The following is a 25,300-nucleotide window of genomic DNA, read 5'->3' as shown; positions in this document are numbered from 1 at the left end:
ACCTAACAACACAGCCTCAAAAAAAAAAAACAAAAAATAAAACAGACATATTACTAGGAAAATTTAACAATCTCCAATGATGATAGGAGACTGTAATATTTTAGAAAATGATAGCTCAAACAGACCCAAATTAGTAAGCTGAGAAAGATATGACAAAAGCTAGAGCTAAAAAAAATATTCACACACACAGATATGTATTTCTATGTGAATGTGTGGAGAGAGAGCAAGAGACTCCCTGCATGCAACAGAGATTATATATCCATACTAAGTACATACAAGATATTTACAAAAACTGAGCAAATACTAAGTTGTAAAGGAAGTCTCAATGTATTTCAAAGAATGGATATCATTCAGACCATTCCTGGACTGCAAGGCAATTAAATTAAAAAACAACAATAAAATGATAGTCAAAGAGAAAGATGAATAATATATATACAATTACAGACTTTCTATTATTAATGACCACACATAACTCAACCGAACATAGGCAACTACAGCTTAACTATTATGTAGAAGCATCCAATGAGAACCTGAACAGATTGATTAACTTAATTAAAGCTGAAAGGAAGTTATTTCTTGAGAAACTGTAAAAAAGACATTTTAGCGTTTCAGATTTCCTGAGGAAATATTATAAGCAAAAGAAATTTGTCCAATTTTTGCATGAAGTCAGACCTTAGGAAAGTTTAAATATTGACTTTAAGTTGTAAGACAGGAGCATTCAGTCTTCTGCAGGGTTCATTTCCCATAAAACTTAACAACACAAGGGATACATGCATTAGTGAAAGCAGACACATAGCATTGTTAATGAAGTCTTAAGATAGAGGTTCTAGTCATGGTGCCTTTTCCCACTAATAAAACTAAGCAGCTCCTGGAGAAGGGAGATAGGCAGAAGAGAGGTAGGCAGGTCAAGCAGTTTACAGACCCCCTAAATAACACATCTGAGATCTGTTAAAAAGTCCTGACTAATTTGGTTAAGGATCCCTCTAATGAATAAGACTGTACAACAAATCAATATTATTTTTCAATAATAGTAACAAAAATAAGTATTTTTTTCTCTAATAATAACTGGCAGGCATAATAGGATTCCCAAATCTCCTTGGATAAAGGAAAAAAAGTAAAAATGAGAGCCCTCAATTCTTTTTTATGATTATAGTATTTAGTTATAATTATATACTGTATTTTCATTATTTAAGCATGGCACGCTCACTATAGTAACTTAGAAAATACAAAAAAGTAAATAGAAAAAATGTGCCATGCTACATAATTATATACACAATTCTATGCTTCAAAATTTTACTTAGTGTTTTATTGTAAGCACTTCACATTGTTATGAATTTTTTATAAACATCAAAATGGCTTCATAATATCATGTTTTGTGATCATCCTATAATCTGTTTAATCATTTTTATCAGTAGTCATTTGGGTTATTTATAATATTTATAATATTTATCATAAACTACAATAAAAATTTGCCCTTACAGTCCAAAATATTTACTCAGAATTTCCCTCAGGAAGAATTACTGAATCAAAGGTTCCTGATATATTCCACCAAACTGCTTGTCAAAGGGTTATAACAATTCATACCCCACTAACAACATATGAGAACGTCCATATTTCATCAAACTCTTGTAAATACAGACTATTGTAATTTTAAAACCAATATCTGACATGCCAAAAAGTATCATTATTGTTTTAATTTGTATACTCTGTAACAAGGTTAACATTCTCTATTTTGGTACCGGTTTGTTTTCTCTTAAGAATTACAAAGACATCCTTTATTATTGTCACATTTTCTTTGAAATAGGGAAAAAAAATCTACTGGGAAAAAAACAACATAGGGATCAAAAAGGGATCAGAAATCTGAGTGATGGGTACACAGGAGTTCACTTACCACCTTCTCCAAAAGTTTATGATTGAAAATTTGCAGACTAAAAATTTAAAGAGGAGAAGAAATTAAAAAATGCTTTTAAGTTTTGTATGTAAAAACAAGAGTAGTTTAAATGAAGATTCTATTTTTTAATGTATGCTGAACAGATATTAAAAAGGTTAAATCTTTAATATCATTGGATTGTCTTACTTAATGTTAGTATTTAAATAATCTCCAGCTGGGCTCTGGAGTCGACACTTCTCTCAGGTGAAGGGGAATGCAATTCACACATTTATATGACTTGCTGCCTTATTACTAACTGTGTGATGATAATTTTGTACTAAGTCAACTAACAAGAAGAATAGCTTTCTACACACTTTATGTGAAAAAATCAGACCTTAAAGTGTTACAAAAAGAATCTAAAAAAAAAAAAAAGATCTATCTTTGAAAGTAATTAAAATTCTTATTTCATCCTATTGTATTCTAGATCAGATATTTAAATTTTAAATATATAAAATGTTAGACCTCCTCAGAAAATTCTGGAAGCATTATTTAAAGAGTTTATACTCAATGGCAAAAACTGGAAGGTGATATGCAAGTAGTTGTGTTAAAGTAGGGGGACTGGAGGCAATTTTTATTCCAAATTTTCTTCAATAGTGTCAATGTCACAAACTGGACAAAAAGCTACAGACAATAAAAAGAAAAAACTCATTTTGTAGCCCTTATAACACTCACAGTAGATATGGAATTTGGCAAATGTTCAAGAAAAAAGTACATTTGTCTTTGTGCTATAATGCTAAAAAGTATCCTAAATCAAGTAGCAATTTCCTCATTTTTAAGCAGGAAGCTAGTTAACCAAGACAATTTTATGAACTGATGATAACCTTTTTAATAATTAGAAATAATTTTTCCTCACCTTACACATGCCATAGTCAGTGAGTTTAATGTGTCCTTCAGAGTCCAATAACACATTGTCCAATTTCAAATCTCTATAAATTATCCCTCGCTCATGAAGATAATTTAATGCTAGACTGATTTCTGCAGAGTAAAATCTAAAATAAAATTTAAAATAACTCATTTGATTCAAAATTTTTAAGTTGCTAAAGGAAGGTATTTAAGTCCCACTCCCACCTGCAAATGAAAACATAAAAATCACATCAAAAGATTATTTTTTCCTAATTTTTTTTTTAGGATCTAATCTAACATCAAAACCAAACTGAAGTATCACTTAAGGATATCTGATCCCAAAACATAATTACTAAAATTTCAATCTGACAAACATTTTTTTTCATAAAGTTATTGATTTGAAAGTCTAAAACAAGGGTTCTTAATCTGGGTCACTGGGTGACCTCTACAGACAATACTCCTATAACTGAAGGCAAAGTCTTAAGTACCTGTATACATGTACACTTTTTTGAGTTTCCATAGCTTTCACCACTTCTCTAAGGGACCAATGACCACCAAAATGGCTAGAACCCCTGAGTGGTATAGTATAGAAAGAATACTAAGTTGACGATTCAAACTCTAAAACCCGTAAGTTTTAGAAAAGGAATTAAGTTATTTTATAATTATAAATTTAATATTAAAGAAAGAACTTTTATTTAAAACTGTCACCAACTCATTGGTGAAAAGAAGAAATTTTAATCTGGCTGATAAAAATGAAACACCAAGCTAGTTGATGACTGATTTGATGGCACGTTACCAGGACTATGTTTAGAGGTACATAATAACATACCTTCTAGCTACCTAATTCTATGATCAGGGAGCTCTTATTCTGTGCTTTGGTTCCAAGAAAAATAAAGAAGGTATAAAAACCAGAACTGGTTTTTACATTTCAATATAGTGAAAACAAAACAACCCTCCCCAAGCCTTGAACAAACAAGGAACAAATATTGACTATGTGAACAATTCAAAATATCATCTATGGCTTTGCTGTGAAGGGTGACCATTTGATAAAGTCTAAATAAACAGTAAATTCAAAGAAACAGTTTGGGTCCAAGATTAGATTAGTACAATTTATACATTCTTAAGAAATTCAAGGATCTTGTCTCTTTTTTGACAAGAAATAAACAATGAACTAGAGATTTCCACTAAGGAAGTTATTTTTTAAAATGAAATCTCTAATATCTCTTCCCCATTTCATAATTACACACATATACAAACTCAAATGCTTTATTTTGGCTTTATTTTTATGTATCAGGAAAGGGGGAAAATTGAAGGTAATGAGTAAGACATAAACATGGCACTCGGGTTAGACTTCTTATCCAAGGTCACAGTGCTGTGTGTTATGTCCTCTAACATAAAAACAATTTACAGATTTTTATAATTATATCTGATTAAAGGCATTCAATAACATTTAACACACTTCCCTATTATTCACCTACATGTATGGGATTAGAGAAAAAAAAAACAAAGGCAAAACAATTCAGAAATTATTATCAGAGGAAGAACAGTCAGAATTATATAATAGCTTAAGAGGAATGAATTGTTTTTTACTCTCAAGTATATATGCATAACAATCTTCTAATGAAAAAGTGTAAGAATCACTGCAAACCTGATAAGATTATTAAGAAGCATTTATAAATCTGTCAATTGTGTAATTGGCTGATGCTAAGCAGACAAAATATCTTTAAATAATTGGTTTGAGTAGAATAAAGGTTTCTCTTTTAATACTATTTATACTTTATGATTGCTTAGGAAGCACCATATATATATTTTATAATGTAAACTAACCTTTAGCCCAGCTTCCACATGACATAAAAAATTAACCAGTATCAAAATAAATGAATTATTTACTATATTCAACCACTAGCACATAAAACGTCATTTCACTCTGAAAAAAAAAAAAAAAAAACCAAACAAGCAAGCAAAAAATAAACTAAAACTTACCTGGCATGCTCTTCAGGAAGTTTTCTTTGTCGCTGCATATGAAACATTAGATCTCCCCCATTTACATATTCTATAACAAAGAACAATCTAAAATACAGAAGAGAACCCATGAAACCAAGATTTGAAGTAAGGTCATATAACTTTCCATTTTAAATACTACAAAATCAGTAACAACATAAAGAGCATTCTATATGATTTACCCTTAATAAAGATGTCAGGCATTTGGCAGATACAAAGAACAGCTGGAGCAGAAAGCTAGTATCACTAGCAATCCAGAGCCACTCACTCCCACTCCAATTTTAACATTTATCTAGACAAGTTACATTCAATTGCCACTTAAGACAAAGAAGTTCTAATTATTTCCCCTCATTAAATTACAGAAAACTTTTAGAATCCTGGGATTATGTAAAAAGGTGGACTTCTATCGCCATAATTATAACTTGCTATTTCTTCCGCCTAAAACAGGTAATTTTCTAATGCTGAGCCAATGTCAAAATGATATCACTGACTGGAGTATGAGGAGCAGGAAGTTATGTATAGTACTGTTGTGTTCTTTTCTATGGCTTCTATTCCATAAATTATTGTAGAAAAGGTTCTTATTGTATAATATACCAAAATATATGAAGCTCAACAATCATTCCAATATCTTTCAATCTTACCTGCTTTCTGTTTGAAAACAAGAATGAAGCCCAACAAGAAAAGGATGATTGGATGCCTGCTCAAAAACATGCTTCTCTGTCTGTACCCAATCAATATCCTATTTTAAAATATGAAAGAAATCCATGATGTCAAACTGAAATATCATCAAAACCAATGATAAATTTATTCTTAGCAATTCAATTTATCAAAATGCAATCATTAAATGAACTAGGCTACATATCAAAACCATTGATAATCATGATATAACAATTTATATACAAAATGAAAAACACCACCAGAAAATCTTCCATTATGAAAAGGTCTAGAAAGCTTTTACAATGGTTAAGTACTTTCCCCTGATGATAAAAGGTGGTTTGATTTTTAGTTTTAAAAAATCTTAGATTATTCTAAATGTCTTATAAAATTTGTTTAGACGTATGTATTTAGAAAAGTAGACAAATAACAAACCATAATGAAATTTTCTGAAATAGTATTCTTAAGCCAGTTTAACAAGTTATACTTAGCTTAGAAGTAATACTACCACACTGTGCTTACCTCATCATCATTGACAAGCTCTTTTTTAACAACTTTCATTGCATAGATACGATCTGTTTTTTTTAATCGCACCAATAGTACTTTGGCATAACTTCCTCTTCCTATTACACGAAGCAAATCAAAATCCTGAAGACCTAAACTAGATGAAGCTTTGCCACTTTCCCTGGTGTTCATTGCCTGTTGAAAACATTCACATGGAAGAGTTATACCTGGGAGTATTTTGTATGATATATTATATTTCTAATACCTAATTATACCCATAATGATTTTTAAATATTTTCTGATTTAAGTTCTTAATAATTCTTTTCTTACATCACTCTAAACCATATATCTAATTACCTAAGAGGTAGAATGAACTCATAAAAACGTTAAGACATCTTACAGACTTGATAGTTTTGGGGTATGGGGCAATGGGCAGGCATGAATAAAAAATGATACAAACTTGGGTCAATGGGAGATAAGGAATAACATCGATAGGGAAAATAAAGTGTGAAGAGAAGATAAGATTATCAGAGGCTTTTGGAGATAATGCGCTTGATTTTTTATATATAAGTTGGAAGTTATAATGGGACATCAAGATGAAAGAGTCTGCTGGGAGTTTGCTATATGGTTACCTGGAAACTACAAAACAGAAATCAAATGGAACAAAAGTACAGTACCATTACAGAAGCAGTAAGATTAAATGAAACAAGCTGAATATAGTGAAACACCACCTTCAAAGGGCCTACAGAAAATCACTGCTATCCCAGTATTTCATATCCTGCTAAAATATCCCTCTAAATGAAAATCAAATAAAACGTTTTGGATAAAAACTGAAAAATCCATTACTAATAAGATCTCACTAAAAGAAATACTGAACTGAGTTCTTCAAGTAGAAGAAAGATGATCTCAAATGGAAGGACAGATAAGTGGGAAGGACTGATAGACAAAAAGGGCAAAACTGAGCAAACCTAAATGAGCACTGACTGTTGAGACACACTAATTCACATAGGGAATTTTAAAATCTGACAAAAGTGGAACTGAAAGCAGAATCTGAAGGTAAATAAATTCAAAGTGTCCTAAGGTCCTTGCATTCACTGGAACATGGTAAAAATTATTACTAATAATTTGTATTCCATTTTAATAAATTAAACATACAACATGCTAACACTAGAATAACCAATAAAAACAGCAAAACAATGTCTATGAGGTTAAAAGAGTTCTCAAGGTTAATGTCATCAGTGATATCAAATGAATGTATCTACTCCTGATGTGGTCTGATGGACAAGGTCTGTATGCCCTTTCCAAAAATCCGTTACCCCAGTCTAATCATAAGAAAAACATCAGATAAATCCAGTTTGAGGGATATTCTACAAAATATTCTAATAGTCCACAAAACTGTCAAGGTCATGAAAAACAAGACTGAGAAACAGTCACAGGCCAAAGGAGACTAAGGAGACCTGGAAATAAATGCACGGTGATATACTGGATTGCATCCTGGAACAGAGAAAGGGCATTAGTGGAAAAACTAGTAAAGTCCAAATTTAATTAATGAAACAAACTTTTATCAAGCCAAAAGGGGTGAAAAGGGAATAATAACAGTATATGCTGTTAATAAAAGACACCTTAAATATATGGGTACAGGAATATTTACAGTAAAAGGAGAGAAAACTACATACCATGTAATCACTAACCAAAAGAAAGCTGTTGCAGCTAAACTAATAAGAGATAGAATAGACTGTGGTAGGCAAATTTCTAAGATGGCCCCCAATGATCCCTGCCCTGCTGGTATCTATAAAAAGAAACCTACAACAAACATCAAACTTTACAATGAAATATTAGAAGATTCCCCTCTGAGATATGGAGCAAGACTGATGTCTGCTATTACCACTTTATTGAATATTATTTTGGCCATCTATAGTAAAAGCTATAGGGCTTAGAAAGAAAAATTAAACTCGTTATTCACAGATGACATGGATAGCATATATAGAAAATCCAAAAGTATCTGCAAATAAACTATTAAAATTGATAAGTTAGCCACATCACAAAATACAAGGGCAATTTTTAAAAAATTGCTTATTTCTATATGATAGCAGCAAATACCAAATTAGATTTTTAAAAATACCATTTACATTCAATATCTATGGTACAATACACTGAAACTATAAAATGTTACTGTGCTAGCTTCACAGGATGTATGGACCCTAGAAAAGCCATGTTTCAATCAAAATCCTATTTCATAAGGCAGAATAATCCCTATTCAATACTGTATGTTTGAAACTGTAATCAGATCATCTCCCTGGAGGTGTGATTTAATCAAGAGTGCTTGTTAAACTGGATTAGGTGATGACATGTCTCCAACCATTTGGTGGGTCTTGATAAATTTCTGGAGTCCTATAAGAGAGGAAACATTTTGGAGAATGAAAGGGATTCAGAGAGAGCAGAGCAGAACGACACAGCCATGAGAAACAGAGTCCACCAGCTAGCAATCTTTGGAGATGAAGAAGGAAAATGCCTCCTGGGGAGCTTCATGAAGCAGGAAGCCAGGAGAAGGTAGCAGATGACGCTGTGTTTGCCATGCGCCCTTCCAGATGAGAGAGGAACTCTGACTGTGTTCACCATGTGCCCTTCCACTTGAGAGAGAAACCCTGAACTTCATCGGCCTTCTTGAACCAAGGTATCTTTCCCTGGATGCCTTTGATTGGACATTTCTATAGATTTGTTTTAATTGGGGTGTTTTCTTGGCCTGTAAACTAGCAACTTATTAAATTCCCCTTTTAAAAGCCATTCCATTTCTGGTATGTTGCATCCCGGCAGCAAGCAAACTAGAACAGTTACTGACAGAAATTTTAAAAAGCCTAAATAAATGGAGGAATATACCATGTTCACGGATTGGAAGACAATATTGTAAGGATATTTTTCTTCTGAAATTGATCTACACAGCCCATTCAATTCCAATCAAAATCCCTGAAGGGCTTCTTTGTTTGTTTGATTTTGTGGAAATTGACAAGCTGATAATAAAATTTACATGGAAATTTTAAAAAGTCAGGGTAGCCAAGACAATTCCCAGAACAATAAAGTAGAAGAACTTTAGTGGATATCAAGATTTATATAACTGTGGTAATCATGAAAGTGAAGTTGGCATGACAAGTAGAATGATGAAAAATAAAAAGAGAATCCAGAAATAGATAATAAAACAAACATAACTGATGAAAAGATAGCTCTGCAGAATCATGTGGGAAGGTATAGACTTTTCAATGAATAATGCTGAGTCAAGTGAATATAAATAGGAAATAAAAATGAATTTTGATTCTATTTCATACCACATACAAAAATCAATTCCAAGTGCTTTGTACATCTAAATGTATAAGGTAAAACAAAACTTTCAGAAGATAATACAGGAGTATATCTTTACAACCCTAGGAAAGGCAGAAATTTCTTAATAGGACCAAAAAGCACTACCCCTAAAGGAAAACGTTAATGCATTAGATTAAATTAAAAATCAGGAATATATGTTCATCAAAAGACGTAATTAAGAGAGTGAAAAACCAAGCTGCACAGTGGAAGAAGTGGAAGAAGATATTTGCAATAATTGACTGCTACAAGGTCAACATTGACAATATATAAAGAACTCCTACAAATCAATAAAACAAAGGCAGACCACCCATTCTTTTTAAAATGAATAACATGAATAAGCACCTCACAAAAGATACCCAATTAGCCAATAAACATATTAAAGGTATTTGTTCATCAAAGAAATGCAAATTAAAATCATAATAAGTTATCATTATACCTTCAACAGCTTGGCTAAAATTAAAAAGACTGACTATACAAAGTGTTACCAAGTAACACCAAATGTAGCTCTTATATATAGTTGATGAAAACATAAATTGATACAAACACTTTGGAAAACTGTATAGTATCATCTATTAAAGGTAAATGCACACACTGCTTGGCAATTCCAACAGAAAAGCTTATACACGTGCACCAAGCCACATTTACAAGAATGTTCACAGCAGTTTATCACAATAATCAAAAACTCAGGAAAAATTTAAAAAAAACAATAGAATAGGTAAACTGAAACAATAGTGAAATGAATGAAAAACTGCTACTATACAACATGGTTGAATCTCACAAACATAATCTTGACAAAAGTCAGATGCAAAGCATACATACTGTATAGTTCTATTTAAATAAAGTTTAAAAAAAAACACAAACAAACAAACAAAAAAAAAAGAGATAAAGCTAATCTGTGGTGTTAAGGCAGCAGTTATTTGCAGATGAGAAGGTAATGTTAATGACTGGGAGAAGGCACAAGATAGGCTTCTGGAATGCTGGTAGATCCTATCTCCTGAGCTGCATAATCATTAAATAGTGTTTACACTGTGAAAGTTTATCTAGCTAGCATGTCACTCTTCAATTCAAAAATATATTGGAAATCTGATGAGAAAAGCAAATAAGTTTTTGGTGAACTTTAAAAAAAAACAAAGGGAAATGAGATAATTCCAAAACAGCTATAAAAAAAAAAAGATCAAAGGGATCAAATAGAAGGAAACATTAGCAACTTAAGAGTGACAAAGAATAGAAGATCAGTTCTTATTATAGGAATTTCTTTTTTGAATGACTCACTCAACCTATGAACAAAATACGGACGATATGGTTACAGTTGTAGGACAGGCTATAAATACTAACAATATTGACAATGTAGCAAAAAACTGTAGCTAAAAGAGGAAAGCTGGAAGAAAGAGTAGGGGTGACTGAAAGGGAGTTAAGATATTGACTAAAATTGATAGAATGAAAACTAAGATATAAGATTAAATAGGTAGCCAAAAGATATGTTTCAAAATAACACAGGCCTGAGAGAAGTGCATACATAAATAAGACTAACTGTATACTTAAAATTGTTTCAGCTGTACAATGGATTCAACTTGTACTATTCTGTATACTTTTATATAAGTTTGAAATTTTCTGTAATAAAACGTTTTTGAAAAAGATAACCAAGAAAAGAGTAAACATAATATACCTTTCAAACATTGGAAAGAAAAGGTAAAAAGGGGAAGACAGTGTGAACTAAATCTTTCATGGCCAGGAATAAATAAAGCTGAAAAACTGAGAAACAGAGGTATAAATGACATTCAAAATTACGGATACAACTAGAAATGATGAAAAAGGGATACCTCTAGAAAGTCAAATTGGGAATGGCAAGTGTGAGCATGAAAATCCTTTAAACTAAAATCTTCTTTAAAAAATGGTTATCATTCAACCAAAGCTATAGGCTGAGCCCCCAGTCTTGGGGTTTGTTCATATGAAACTTAACCCCACGAAGGATAGGTTAAGCCTACTTAAAATTAGGCCTAAGAGTCACCCCCAAGAGAGTCAGTCTGTTTCGTTGCTCAAATGTGGCCTCTCTCTTCAGCCAAAACAAGCAAACTCACTGCCCTCTCCGTCTACGTGGGACATAACTCCCAGGGGTGTGGACCTTCCTGGCAACGTGGGACAGAAATCCTAGAATGAGCTGAGACTCAGCATCAAGGGATTGAGAAAACCTTCTCGACCAAAAGGGGGAAGAATGAAATGAGACAAAAGTGTCAATGGCTGAGAGATTCCAAACAGAGTCGAGAGGTTATCCTAGAGGTTATTCTTATGCATTAAGTAGATATCACTTCGTTATTCAAGATGTAATGGAGAAAGGCTGGAGGTAACTGCCTGAAAATGTAGAGAGCTGTGTTCCAGTAGCCATGTTTCTTGAGGATGATTGTATAATGATACAGCTGTCACAATGTGACTGTGTGATTGTGAAAACCTTGTGTCTGATGCTCCTTTTACCTACCTTGTCAACAGACAAGTAGAACATATGTAATAAAAATAAATAATAGGGGGAACAAATGTTAAAATAAATTTAGTTTGAAATGCTAGTGATCAATGAAAGGGAGGGGTACAGGGTATGGTATGCATAATTTTTTTTCTGTTTTTGTTTTATTTCTTTTTCTTTTTATGAATTGATGGAAATGTTCTAAGAAATGATCATGATGATGAATATGCAACTATGTGATGATATTGTGAATTACTGATTATATATATAGAACGAAATGACCATATGTTAAGAATGTTTGTGTTTCTTTCTTGTCATTGTTCTTTATAAATTTAAAAATTAATAAAAAAATTAAATTGTGTGAAAATTTCCAATACTTATTATACATTAAAATGTATCTCAACTCATAAACCTGATTTAAAAATAAGGAAATAAAACAGCTTCTCCACTGAAAACAAGAAAAAAAATAAAGAGAATCTCTTGTAAACAGTAAAAAAAAAAAAGGCTATCATTTAAAATAATTTCAATTAGAATTTTGTTTAGAGCAGAGCTTGAGGGCAGCATATTTGCACAGGGTGGCAGAGGGATGGGCTCTGGTCACCAAGGTATCAGGTCCAGTTGAGGGCCCTTCTCCTATTCCGCCCTGGGCCACCAATCGCAGCATTGCCCGCACAGCTGGGTTAGTTGGGAAGGCCTAGCAAAGGAGAAATGTGGCCTCCAGGAAGGAATGTTCAGCCAGCTGTCCTGGAACTGTGCCCAGGTGGACGACTTCAACTTGATTTAAAAAGTGCAATGGACCTTCAAGTCAAGGACAACAGAGTCTTGGAAGTATTTTCAAGGCCCACACAGATTCCTACAAATGATAACAAAAGCAGGAACGTGGTGCTGGGGCCTTGCTCCAGCCCAAGTCTCCCTTTTCCCACGGATGGGATCGGTGTCCGGGTGTGGGGAGGACTAAACAAGGCCACCCCGACCAGATCTGGAACTTCTTCAAGCTGAGCTGTCTCTCGATTGCAGCTCCACAGGACTTACCTGCCCCCAGCCTCCTGAGGGGGAGGAAGCACTGAGATGGCACTGGTGGAGGGTCTGTCAGTGTCTACTACGGGACCATGGACACGTGCACATGGGTACTGCCATTTGGTGTGGAATGGAATCGCCCTTTCAGGACAGGACTCCCTGAGTGAGTTTGTTGAGATGTTGCCTTCCAGTGAGTTCCAAGTCAATGTGGTAGACTGCCAGCGTGTCCCCAATGGGGCCACACCCAGCCAGATCAGTCCTCACTGTGTTCTGTGGGATGGTGAAGTGTGAGGGCAACAAATGGCAGGCCATCAACGAGAACTTCATCCTGAGAGCCCAGGCCTCGCCCAGCCACGGTATGGAAGATTGCCAGCGACTGCTTCCACTTCCAGAACTGGGCCAGCCAGTGGGGACAGGAGAGGCCGCCCCGTGTCCATCCAGTGGTGTGGAAAAGGTGGGGAAGTCAGACTCGCTCCTGTTGTTGCAAAGATACTACAGGCAACAGTGTCCAGGGCTGAGAACCCTTGTGTTCAACTGAATTCTAGGAGCCCCTTTTCTAAGTATACACTCACTTGTCATAGTTGTCTTTTGAAAGTATGGAACTTTGGTATTTTTTTCACTTGCCCTATAGAGACTCTGGTTCTGGAAATTCTAAGCAACCAGCAATACCAACGTTGCTTTTTCTGCCTTGCTCAGTGTGTTTGACTCAATTTGTAGGCAGGGGTCTGAAGGCAGGAAGCATAGTGGGAAACACCTGCAGAGGCATGAAGTACAAAGCCAGGCCTTGGCCTGTCATAGGTGCACACAGTCTTCCACACACTGGGGTCCTGTCGGGCACTTTGAAATCGCCCTATACCCAGCTACACCCCAGACCAACTAGACCAGGATCCCTGAGGCAGGACCAGGCACTGGCATTTCTTGGAAGCACTTGAGGGGCCCCAATGTGTAGCTCACTTCAGGGTTCATCGAATCACCTAACAGAGATCATCAGGCTCCACCTTGGCTGAGATTTAAATGATGAGAACAGGTAAAACACTAAAGAATTAGGTAAAAACTGCTTGTAAGCAAAGCAGAGATAGTAATTATTTTTTTGTAAGGAGACAGAGACCAAAAACTGCTTTTAAGAGAAAGAAGCATTGAGGGTGGGGGTGGGGCTTGGGCTGTCAGAATTAGAAGCTACTTTTATTGACCCTACAGATGAACTCTGTTTTACAACTTTGCAAAAGGTGGACCCTAATTGAATTTCTCCAATGTAAAGAAAAAGTAGAAAACTCTAGAAGTTTCCATTGCATTTGACCAACAGAAGAGATCTGGCCACACAGTTTTCCCAGGAACATTTTCTTTGACACCAGACTAGGTTTAGGATCAGGTTATAGGTTAGGATAGTAGAACGGGGAGAGTGGAGAAGGAAACAGATCCTAATGGGTCCTGTGGCACAGCCAGCCAGCTGCATCCTGGCACCCCTTCTCTTTACTAGTCACGAAGCCCAGTGTTAGCAGGACAAGAACTTCTCTTCCCAGCTCAACTTACACTGTAACATATGACTTAGTTCTGGTTAATGAAGTAGGAGCAACAGGGTTGCACTTATGGGAATTTAGTTTCAAAAGACCCTTCTGTCCTCCATCCTGCTGCTGGGGAAGCAGGCTGGACCTCTGGCTCCGGCTCCGGCTTGGGCCATAAGGATAGCTCACTCTACCTGACAGGTAGGAGATGGTGTTGAGCTGGAAGGAGTCCAGGTCCCTGGTGACCTCATGAAACTACTGAAGTACTACTACTCTGCCTACTCGGATAGCCTCTGAAATGAGAAATAAATTCTATCTGCTTAAGGGTAATAAAAAAACGATGGCAGTAAAGATGTTTAATCCTTTATACTTCAAATAAACTAATAGTCCACAAAATGGAGTGTCTACAGTATATTTTAAAGAATACTGTTACCAGCTATTCTAAACACAATTCTAACATATATAATTTTTAGATACTACCTTAAAATGAAAATAAGTTATCCTACCAAATTACTTGCTAATTTAAATTAAATTAGTAATTACTAAATTAAATTAGAGTAAAAATTGTTCTATCTTACTAAAAAGCTGATGACATAATATACAATAGGACAAATTATCTTACCTCCTTTTCTTCACCGACTTGGTCCAAGCTCTCATGACTTGAAGGATTATACGGAATTACTAAAAACCCAAACCCAAAAATAAACAAAAGAAAAGAAAACATAGCATTAGGTAACTGAGTTTGACAAAAAAATTTCTCTTTTTTTTTTTCACTTTTTATTTCTAAAGAAGTCTTCATTATTTAAAATTAAATACTTGTCCTAGTAATAACAAATTCTATGTAGATACAAGTCAAATCACAATCTTTATTGGGGGGAAGAGAACAGGCATCAACCTCATAGCCAACTACTGCTTTTAAAAAAAATATTTCCTATTTTTAAACATTTTTCCTCTTTATAAATTAATGAAACAATTCCTTCTATAAGGGTAATTCCATAAACCCTATTTCATTCTTTTAATATTACTGAACCATGGAAATAAAGGCTCTATGGTTTTACTTCCCAAATTCCTTCATACTCAAAATGTAGCTGACTACCATTCAGCTCAAGAACTGATAACGTTGGAACCTTAGTCTTCTATCTTTGAAACTACTCAGGGCAGACAAGCCCTGAGTAGTTTCATACAACTAGCTTCTTCCAAGACCAAAAGGCTACTCTCTATCCTTCAAAAAAAAATCTCTCTTGCTTTCCTTTGCTGATTCAGGCCAGACTGGGCTGTTCTGCTACCCCTTCAATTATCTTCAGATTTTCTAGTTACGTATTAAAGGTTTTGTTCGTATGTGACATTTTAACTCACACGATCATTCTTTAATTTTCTAAATGCCCTGTATATATCTTTTACGTTGTTTTTACTTTTGGTAATAAAGCTTTTAATAAAAACTGGTCAACTGAACAGTCATATTAGTACACCATGTCAACTTTATATTTTTTCATTATTGGGAAAAACTAGGTTTGCTGAATTTAAAGCGTTTCAAAAAGAAATTTATGTTAATTAGAGAAGAGACATCTGATTTAGTTTACATACCTATCTTTTTAAAATGTCAACTGTGAATGCTAAATATTGTGACTGATATTTCCAATTGCAAAATATGGTTATCTACTTTTAAATCTGGGTGGAAGAATCACCTAAAAGAAGTCTTTAAATGCTACTTTATTAATAAACAATGGTTTATACCACATCATTTTTACCTGTCTGAGCATGCATGGATGACTGATCCATGGGCATCATTGGTTCCTACAAACATTTCAAAGATACAATAATTCAGTGGATTCTTTTTAAATTTTAATATCTCTATAAATGCAGAAATGGCATTACTTAAATGGGAAATAGTATATTAAAATTTAAATCTGAAAGAATATAACTTAAATGAGAATAATATTATTATATTTAATTTTCTTTAATTTTATTTTATGAAACCAATGAACATGTTTTACTTACATATTTAATTACACATTGTATCCTGTATCAGTACTACATTCTTTTTTATTGCCGAATATCATTGTATGGATACGCCACATTTTATTTATCCTTCATAAGCTGATGAAAACTTAGCTTATTTCCATTTACTGTTATTTAATTTTGTTCTATAAAACCAATTTAAAATGCAAGCCTCCCCAGAAATTTCACACTTTTAATAGCACACACAATACCTACGACTCTTCTTAACTAATCTCTGCAGAATGTAAATGTTAGAAAAATGAGAGTATAAACAAATGAGCTTAAAGAAGAGGAAAAAATCTCTTAAATGGTTCCCCCTAAATCTTCCTAAATTTAGACACAGGATTTTGTAGCAGGTTAAAAAAAGTAAACTATATCCTACAAACTAATATCAGCATAGTTTTTTGTGTAACAGTTCCAAAATTCACAATCTGTTAACTGGCATGTAAAAGATCCCCTACCCCCATTCTGTAGCAACTTTGCTGAGCTGTGATTGTTAAAACACCTTCTTATTTTTAACTCTATGTCCTAGTGGTATTATCATGCATGCTCTTTAAAAAAAAAAAAAAGACATCTGTGTCTTACTGGTGGCAAAGAATGTCGCCCACATTCAATTGTGACAAGTTTGTGGCACTTCTTATGAACCAGTAGTTTGCAGTTGATGCATTTATATCCCTGGCGTCCAAGTCCCCATATTCGGTCAGTGCAAATGGCACAGTGAGCACGCTAGAAAGAGAAATTCAACAATATTTTATTAATAGAAACAGTCATAATTATTTTCCAACATAAAACAGTGAAAATACATGGCTTTGTTCTCCAACCCAATTTCTCTCACCATAGTTTCAGCTGCTAGCCTAAAGCCAAAAAAAAAAACCCAAACTTTCCTCACATAATTTTTCAAAAACTATGAAGGTCAGGGAAAAATAAACAGATAAGACAGCTTGTCTTAAAGAGACAAGTTTGAAACCATGTTACTTTTTGTTGTAAGTCCAAGAATTTTCAGTCTTCACATAATTAAATTTAGAGCAACTGAAAGCAGGAAAAGTAAATTAAACTTGAAATACATGGCAGAGAGCCATGAAAAGACCCACAAGAAAATATAAACCTCCAGACTGTTCAAGGTCAAACCAAAGCTCTACTCACTTGAAACCAATACTGAAGGTGCTTTTCATTTCACAGCCTTTATAGTACCAGTGCTACTGATAACAAAACACTGGGATCTTGGGTTTGAATTTAGAACATGACATTAGTTTCAGCATGAAAACAGACTCCATAAATTTGTAGATATTAAGAGTATTTTAAAAACCTGAGCTTCTGGAGTCAGACTGCCTACACTGAAACTTTGGTTCTATGTCATCTTGTGCAAGTTTCTTCATCTATAAAATGGAAATATATAGACAATATCTGAGAGGACTGTTGTTAGGATTAAATGAGTTAATATATGTAAAGTATTTGGAAAGTGCCCAGTATACTGTAAAATATTTATTATTCTCTAAACATTGAAAATTAAAATGATAACATAAATGTTTTACAAAGTAAACCTTGCTTATTTTCTGGCTTCCAAGAATTGCATTTTTAAATCTAACTTTCTTACAGTTAAGATAACCATATAATTAACCATTGAATCTGGAACAATTTTAAGAGAGAATGGACATGCTATTAGAAATTACCTAAAGAAGACAAGCATATAACCCTGGGCAAACTGGGAGATATCTGGCCACCTTACTTATTCCTTTAAAAGGCAAAGATAAGACTTAAAAACAAGACTACTCATCTCTTAAGGAAAAGAGGTAGAAAACAAATGCTCAAATTATCAACACTTATCAAAGTTTACCCGGTTGAAACGCTTGGCTTGAAAAGTGTGACCATTTGCACAATAAAGCTTTCTCCAGCGACGTGCACCTCGGCGGTAAATGGATTCTGAAGAGAGATTAAAAATTAAAAACAAACGAGAATGTGAATAAAATTATTTTTTTAATTAAGTCTGTGATTTTTTTTCTCCACAAGAATAATAATATATTGATAGACTTGAAATTGAAAGAGTAAACTATCTTTCAATATTTCATCAAGGGACTAGATGAAGATAAACTCACAGAGTATAAATGTCTGAATAATTAATATTCCTTTATTTAAAAAATTTCTCTACTTTTTATTACAGAATTATTTTAAGCCCACAGAAAAGCTGAAAAGTAGAACAATAAGCACCTCGTGCTGGGGTTTGAGGCTGTTATGTCCCCCAGAATAGGCCATGTTCTTCTAATCCATTTCTGTGGGTGCAGACCTGTTGTGGGTGGGACCTTTTGGTTAGGTTATTTCTACTTGAGATGCGACCCACCCCCATTCAAGGTGAGTCTTAATCCTTTTACTGGAGTCCTTTATGAGAGGATAAAAGGCAGAGAAAGCTCAGAAAGTATATTCAGAGAAAAGTCCCTGAGAAGAAGCAAGGACCTACAGAAGTTGAAAGAGCCACTAAAGCCAGAATCTGAAAGCAATGAAACCTGGGAAAGAACGACCAACAGATGCCGGTCATGTGCCTTTCTATGTGACAGAGATGTCCCAAATGCCAGCAACTGTTCTTTGGAAAAGGTATCCTCCTGTTGATACCTTAATTTGGATGTTTTCATTGCCTCAGAATCGTAATTTGTAAACTAATAAATCCCTATGTTATGAGCCATTCCCGTATATGACATTTCAGTGGCATTAGCACACTGAAACACACCTAGTATTGTTCACCTCCATTTACCAATTATATTAACATTTTGCCACTTTTACTTTCTTTTCTCTATATGCAGAATAATTTTAAACCAAATTGCAGATATCATGACACTTCAACCTTAAATACCTCAGTATCCATTGCCTGAGATTAAGGATGGTCCCCTGATTCTACAAAATCACAACATCATTACCATGTCTTAGAAAATTAACATTAGTTCAATGTCAGCTAAAATATAGTCCATAAAGAAACTTCCCTGATTGTTCCCAAAACGCCTCTCATAGATATTTTTCCACAGATCCAATCACGTTTCAGACATTATATTTGGTTGTTACATCTCTTTAGTTTCTTTAATGTATTCTAAAACATTTACTCTGCCTTTTCTTCTTCTCGCTAATTTTTTGAAGAATGTCCCACATTTTGGATTTGTCTGTTTCCTTGTGATTAGACTCAGGTTAAATGTCTTTGGCAAAAATGTTACACAAATGATGGGTTGTGTATGTCTTATTGCATAACATCACAAAGTACATAACTGCCAGACTGTAACCCCCCACTACTGCTATTTGATCACTTGGCTAAAAATAGTGATTGCTAGCTTTGTTCATTGTAAGAGGATGCTTTTCTAAGAAATTTATAAGTGACATTTTGTGACCACTAGAGCATTCACTTCCCCAACAACCTTTAATCCAGTGGTTCTTATCCTAATATTTTGTTAAATACACCTGTGGAAAGAGGTTTCAAAGATCAAATCTGAGTTCATTTGGTTAAGTCAGTCATTAGTCATCTATTGGTCATTAAAAATGGTAATTCTGTGGAAAGATTCCACTAAGTTTCTAAATTCATACTTCAAACAAATGTAGCACTGGCTTTACTGCTTAAAATTAAGATGAAAAGACCAATTCCAGCACTCTAAATTAGAAACCTTAAGATAGCATAATACATAATCTTAAATATGAATGATATATTTTAAAAAGTTTCTTAGCCCTAGCCAAAGCAGAATGTTTCTGTTAACAGTGTTTTAGCCTAAACGAATATGCTTTTCAGAAACTTTCATGAAGAACAACTGAACATTCCTTCACTTTAAACATTTTATTGTTGCCTAGGAATTAAGAGGGCCAAAAGACTATATTAAAGGTTATGAATTTTCTTCCATGGTCTAGTTTAAGAAATATTTATACTGAGAGGAGGGTATAGTATCAAACTATTCAGTAAATTTTAAAGAGGGAAAGTGAGCATGAGATACAATTAAAAGGTAGAAAGATATTTTATCTTGGAAGCATGGTATAGATCCACAGTAGATACAGAGATGGAACTCTCATACCAAGAAGATCTACTTATAATGACAAGTCTTTTAAAATTCTAGTCCTAGACAAAGAGAAGATAGTTGCTTATTTAACAGTTTTGTGAGGGCAGCATACATATGGTTTTACACCATGTGCTACAGTAGACCCAGTGAAATATTTCCAGTCAAATCCAAACTTGTAATTTTCACTATTGCTTCAGGATTCTACCTACCCACTTCTTATATTTTACCCATAGTTTTTAAAGTTAGCATTTTTCCACCAAGGGGCATGAAGAGTCACAAAATCAAATGTTCATAATTATTTTCACTTAATTCAAAGCAAAGAATTACTACTATTTCTTACAAAGTAATATTTACGACCAGAAATCATAAATGAAAATGAGTAGCCTAATATCCATAGCTAATAAATACCTCACAAATGAAAGACAAGTTTGTTTGTTTGTTTTATGATAAAAAATAAGTTTGCGTGGTTCGGCTGTAGAATGCTCACCTTCCATGCGGGAGATCTGGGTTCCATTCCCGGACCATGCACCACACCCTCTCTACCCCCACTAAAAAAAAAGTTTGCAAGAAAGAATCCAAGATGGCTGAATAGGAAGAGTCTGGGTTCACTTCTCTCCCACAAATACAATTAAGGGACAGACAGAGAAACCCTGCAACAATGATTCTGGGGCTCTGGAGATTGGGGGAAGTGCTGTACCACAACCAGGAAAGTGCAGGACGAAGAGACGGAGAAGCAGTAGTGAGAGATTATAAATAATGCCTCTCAGCCCCAGCTCCTGGCAGCCATCCCTAACACTCAGGCAGAAAACTTTGGATCAGTCGTCCTTAGGCTGACTAAGAGAAGTGCAGAGGTACACTTAAGAACAGGGGCATGTTCTAGCATGTTTTGTCCAGGAAATTTGGTTTGCTGGGACATGCAATTTCAACATGCTGTGCCCAGTACTGCTACACCATTGTCTGGATCTGGCAGGGAACTAAGAAGTATCTGCCTTGGAGGGCTAAGGTGTATACGCTGCCTAAGACTGCCATCTGCTGGCAGATGAGGAAGGCACATCACCAGGAAGACATTTAAAAGGCTTTTGGACAAAAGAGGGACATGTGCTAGGCAGGCCAGGAATGCATAGGCTTGAGAAGAATAAAAGGCTTTTGGCATCTTTACCCGAACCTCTCCCCAGGGCCCTGTGGAACTGGTTTGCTCCCCCTTCTAGACTCTCAAGCTCATCCTGGTTGGGTAATCCCGATGAACCAAGTGTTAAAAAAGAACATTAACACAAACCCTATCAACATCAAAATCTTTGAGAAGAGATAGAATCTGACTTTAAGAATGAACTCATCAAAATAATCAGTGCCCAGACATTAGCAAAAAATTACAAGCCAAACTAAGAAGTAGGAAGATATAGCCCAGTACAAACAGCAAAAAATCAGAGGAGATACAGAATTTGGAAGTAGTAATAAAAGATTTCAAACAAATCTCCAAACCCAATTCAAGGAGATAGTTAAAGAGATAAAGGATATTAAGATGATACTGAATGACTTTTCAACATGAAAGTTAGAATGGGCACAGTCCAAGACCCCTAAAGATTGGGAGAAGGAGAAGTTGTAACAGAGAAGATAGGATTTAACAAATAAACATGACTGATGAATCACTATGATGATATTTCTTTTACCTTCCAGTGGTTTGGAACAGCTAGAAGGAAAAACCTGAAAATGTGGAATGGTAACTCATATGAAACTTTGAAATCTGTCCTGTAATTACAGGTTAAAATGCACCTTAAAACTTATTGCATTTTAAAATTATATATATTATATTTCACAATAAAAAGCATTTAAAATAAAAAGACACTGAGTATAAAGAATTGAAAAGCATGCAAAGAAAAATAAGGGATCTTATGGGAATGAAAGACACAATAGATGGCATTAAAATACACTAGAAGCCTACAACAGCAGATTTGAACAGGCAGAAGAAATGTTCAGCAAATTAGAAGAGGACTTGCAAAATCTTACAGACAGAAGAATATAGAGAAAGAAGAATGGGGAAAATTGAGCAGGTTCTCAGGGAACTGAAGACAGCATGAAGCAAAAAAGGCATTTTTGCATAGGTCCCAGAAGGAGAGGAAAAGGGAAAAGAGGCAGAAAGAACATATGAGGAAATAATGGCCCCAAATTTTCCAACTCTTATGAAAGACTTGAATATATATATCCAAAAGTGCAAAATACTTCAAACAGAATAAATCTTAATAGATCTACTCTAAGACATATGGTAATCAGAATGTCAAATGCCAAAAATAGAGAATTCTGAAAGCAGCAAGAGAAAAGCAACTCATCACACACAATGGATGCTTAATAAGACTAAATGTTGATTTCTCACCAGAAACTATGGAGGCAGGAACGCAGTGGTATGATATATTTAAGAAACTGAAAGAGAAAAATTGCCAGTCAAGAATTCTTTACCCAGCAAGACTGTCCTTCAAAATTGAAGAAGCATTAATCACCTAAGAAGGCATGAAGTCCTGAAGCAAGTGACACCATGAGTGAACCTTAAGGATATTATGTTAAGTGAAATAAGCCACATACAAAAGAGCAAATATTGTATGATCTTACCGATATGAACTAATTATAATATGCTAATGCACAGGCATAAAATATAGAACATAGACTTACCAGGAGATAGAATGAGGCCAAAGAATGGGAAGCAGTTGCTTAATATGGACAGAATGTTTAACCAGGTTAAATTAAACATTTGGAAATGGAAAGAGATGGCAGGAGAACATTATTGTGAGAACAATTAATAGTGCTTAGTCATGTAGGAGTGTGGTGGTGAGGGGAAGTTTAGAGTCAGTATGTCAACAAAGGAAAGCTGGATGTTAAAACATGGGAATGAATAACACAGCAAATCTTGTGGTGGACAACATCCACAATTAACTGTACAAATAAAAAAAAGTTTCTTCATGAATTAGAACAAACGTATGTTTCTATTACAAGAAGTTAATAATAGAGGGGTGTTTTAGCTTGCTAATGCTGCCAAAATGTAATATACCAGAAATAGGCTGGCTTTTCTAAAGGGAATTTATTAAACTACAAGTTTACAGTTCTATGGTCATAAAAATGTCCAAACTAAGTTTGAAAGGATTTATGTACCCAGGAAAAGCCGTGTTTTAATCATAATCCCATTTATTAGAAGTCATTTCTTCTAATCCCTATTCAGTATTGGAAACATTTCTTCTAATCCCTATTCAGTATTGGAAACTAGCTTATCTTCATGGAGCTGTGATTCAATCAGTGTGCCTACTAAACCTGATTAGGTGGAGACATGTCTCCACCCGTTCCAGGTGTGTCTTGATTACTTTACTGGAATCCTATAAAAGAGGAAACATTTTGGAGACAGCAAGAGATTCAGAGAGAGCAGAGAAGAATGACATAGCAATGAGAAGCAGAGAGTCCACAGCCAGTGACATTTGGAGATGAAGAAGGAAAATGCCTCCCAAGGAGCGTCATCAAACAGGAAGCCAGGAGAGAAAGCTAGCAGATGACCCTGTGTTTGCCATGTGCCTTTCCAGATGAGAGAGAAACTCTGACTGCATTCACCATGTGCCTTCTCTTGAGAGAGAAACCCTGAACTTCATCAGCCTCCTTGAACCAGGGTATCTTTCCCTGGATGCCTTAGACTGAACATTCTATAGACTTGTTCTAATTGTGACATTTTCTCAGCCTCAGAACTGTAAACTAGTAACTTATTAAATTCCCCTTTTTAAAAGCCGTTCCATTTCTGGTATATTGCATTCTGACAGCTAGCAAACTAGAACACTAAGGCATTCAGAGAAAGATACCTTGACTCAAGAAAGGATGATTTGGGAAGGCAGGTCTTGTGGTCCTTTAGCTTCTGGTTTCAAAAAGCTTCCCCAGGAGCATTTTCTTTCTGCATTTCCAAACATCTCTGAAGTGTCGGCTCTGAAGCTTTTTCCAAATGGTTCCCTCTTAAAAGACTCCAGTAGATGATTCACACTTGAAAGGGTGGAGATACATATACATGGAAACTATTTATCAAAAGGTCCCACACCTCCAACTGAGTGGGTCTTATCTCCATGGAAACAACCTAATCAATATGTCCTACACCTTAAGCAATATTGAATCAGGATTAAAGAAGATGGCTTTTCTGGGTACACAACAGTTTCAAACTGGCACAAGGGATATACAGGAACAAATGTACCCATTGTAAACTGTGGACTATCGCTAACAGTAATATTTTAATACTCTTTCATCAACAGTAACAAATATACCACAGTAATACTATGAGTCAATAATGGAGGGGGAGGGGATAAGGGGATGGGTAGATTTGGGTTTTCTTTCTTATTTTTATTTCTTTTGTGGAGTAAAGCAAATGTTCTAAATTTGATCATGGGGATATGCCCAACTATGTGATGATATTGTGAGCCAGGGTCTGTACACCTTGGATGGTTTGTATGGTGCCTGAATATATCTCAATAAAATTGCATGAAAAGAAATGAGGGAGGGTTTAGTTTAAAATATTCACAAATAAACAGAAACTTAGAGAGTTTGTTAACAAGATAACTCCTCTACAAGAAATAGTAAATGGAGTTCTGCAAGCTGAAAGGAAAACAGAAAGGAGAGAGAGGTTTGGAGGAGAATGCAGAAATGAAGACTATCAGTAAGGGTAACCAAAAGGGCAAGAAGAGAGACAAAAATAAGATATGACATGTAAGGCCAAAGGATAAAATGGTTAACGTAAGTACTGCCTTTAGAGTAATATCACTGAATATTAATGGATTAAATTCCCCAACCAAAAGACAAAAATTGGCAAAATGGATAAAAAAAGTAAGATCCAACTATATGCTATCAACAAAAGACTCACCTTAGACCCAAGAACATAAATAGGTTAAAAGAAAAAGGCTGGAAAAAGATATACCACACAGAGTAACACAAACAGAACTGAGGTAGCTATAATAACATGGAACAAAAAGGACTTTAAATGCAAAAATGGTTATAAGACAAAGAAGGATCATAT

The 25,300-nt window shown here is 34.7% G+C and overlaps 1 protein-coding gene across 4 annotated transcripts in view; it reads right to left on the bottom strand.

Annotated features, from left to right (window-relative positions):
- Positions 1–25,300, bottom strand: part of PRKCI (protein kinase C iota) — a 108,741-nt gene that overhangs the window by 19,147 nt on the left and 64,294 nt on the right. For all 4 annotated transcript variants that reach the window (XM_077161017.1, XM_077161015.1, XM_077161018.1 and 1 more), the window contains 8 exons: positions 18,093–18,178; positions 16,844–16,984; positions 16,009–16,054; positions 14,883–14,941; positions 5,951–6,127; positions 5,416–5,513; positions 4,757–4,843; positions 2,784–2,919 (listed from right to left, as the gene is read on the bottom strand). In XM_077161017.1, coding sequence (XP_077017132.1) covers positions 2,784–2,919; positions 4,757–4,843; positions 5,416–5,513; positions 5,951–6,127; positions 14,883–14,941; positions 16,009–16,054; positions 16,844–16,984; positions 18,093–18,178 — 830 coding nt within the window. The remainder of the gene's footprint in view (positions 1–2,783; positions 2,920–4,756; positions 4,844–5,415; positions 5,514–5,950; positions 6,128–14,882; positions 14,942–16,008; positions 16,055–16,843; positions 16,985–18,092; positions 18,179–25,300) is intronic.

This window comes from Tamandua tetradactyla, chromosome 5 (genome assembly GCF_023851605.1).
Source record: "Tamandua tetradactyla isolate mTamTet1 chromosome 5, mTamTet1.pri, whole genome shotgun sequence".
NCBI lineage: Eukaryota > Metazoa > Chordata > Mammalia > Pilosa > Myrmecophagidae > Tamandua > Tamandua tetradactyla.
The sequence above is the reverse complement of the archived record's forward strand: the minus strand, read 5'-3'. Positions and strand labels throughout refer to the sequence as shown.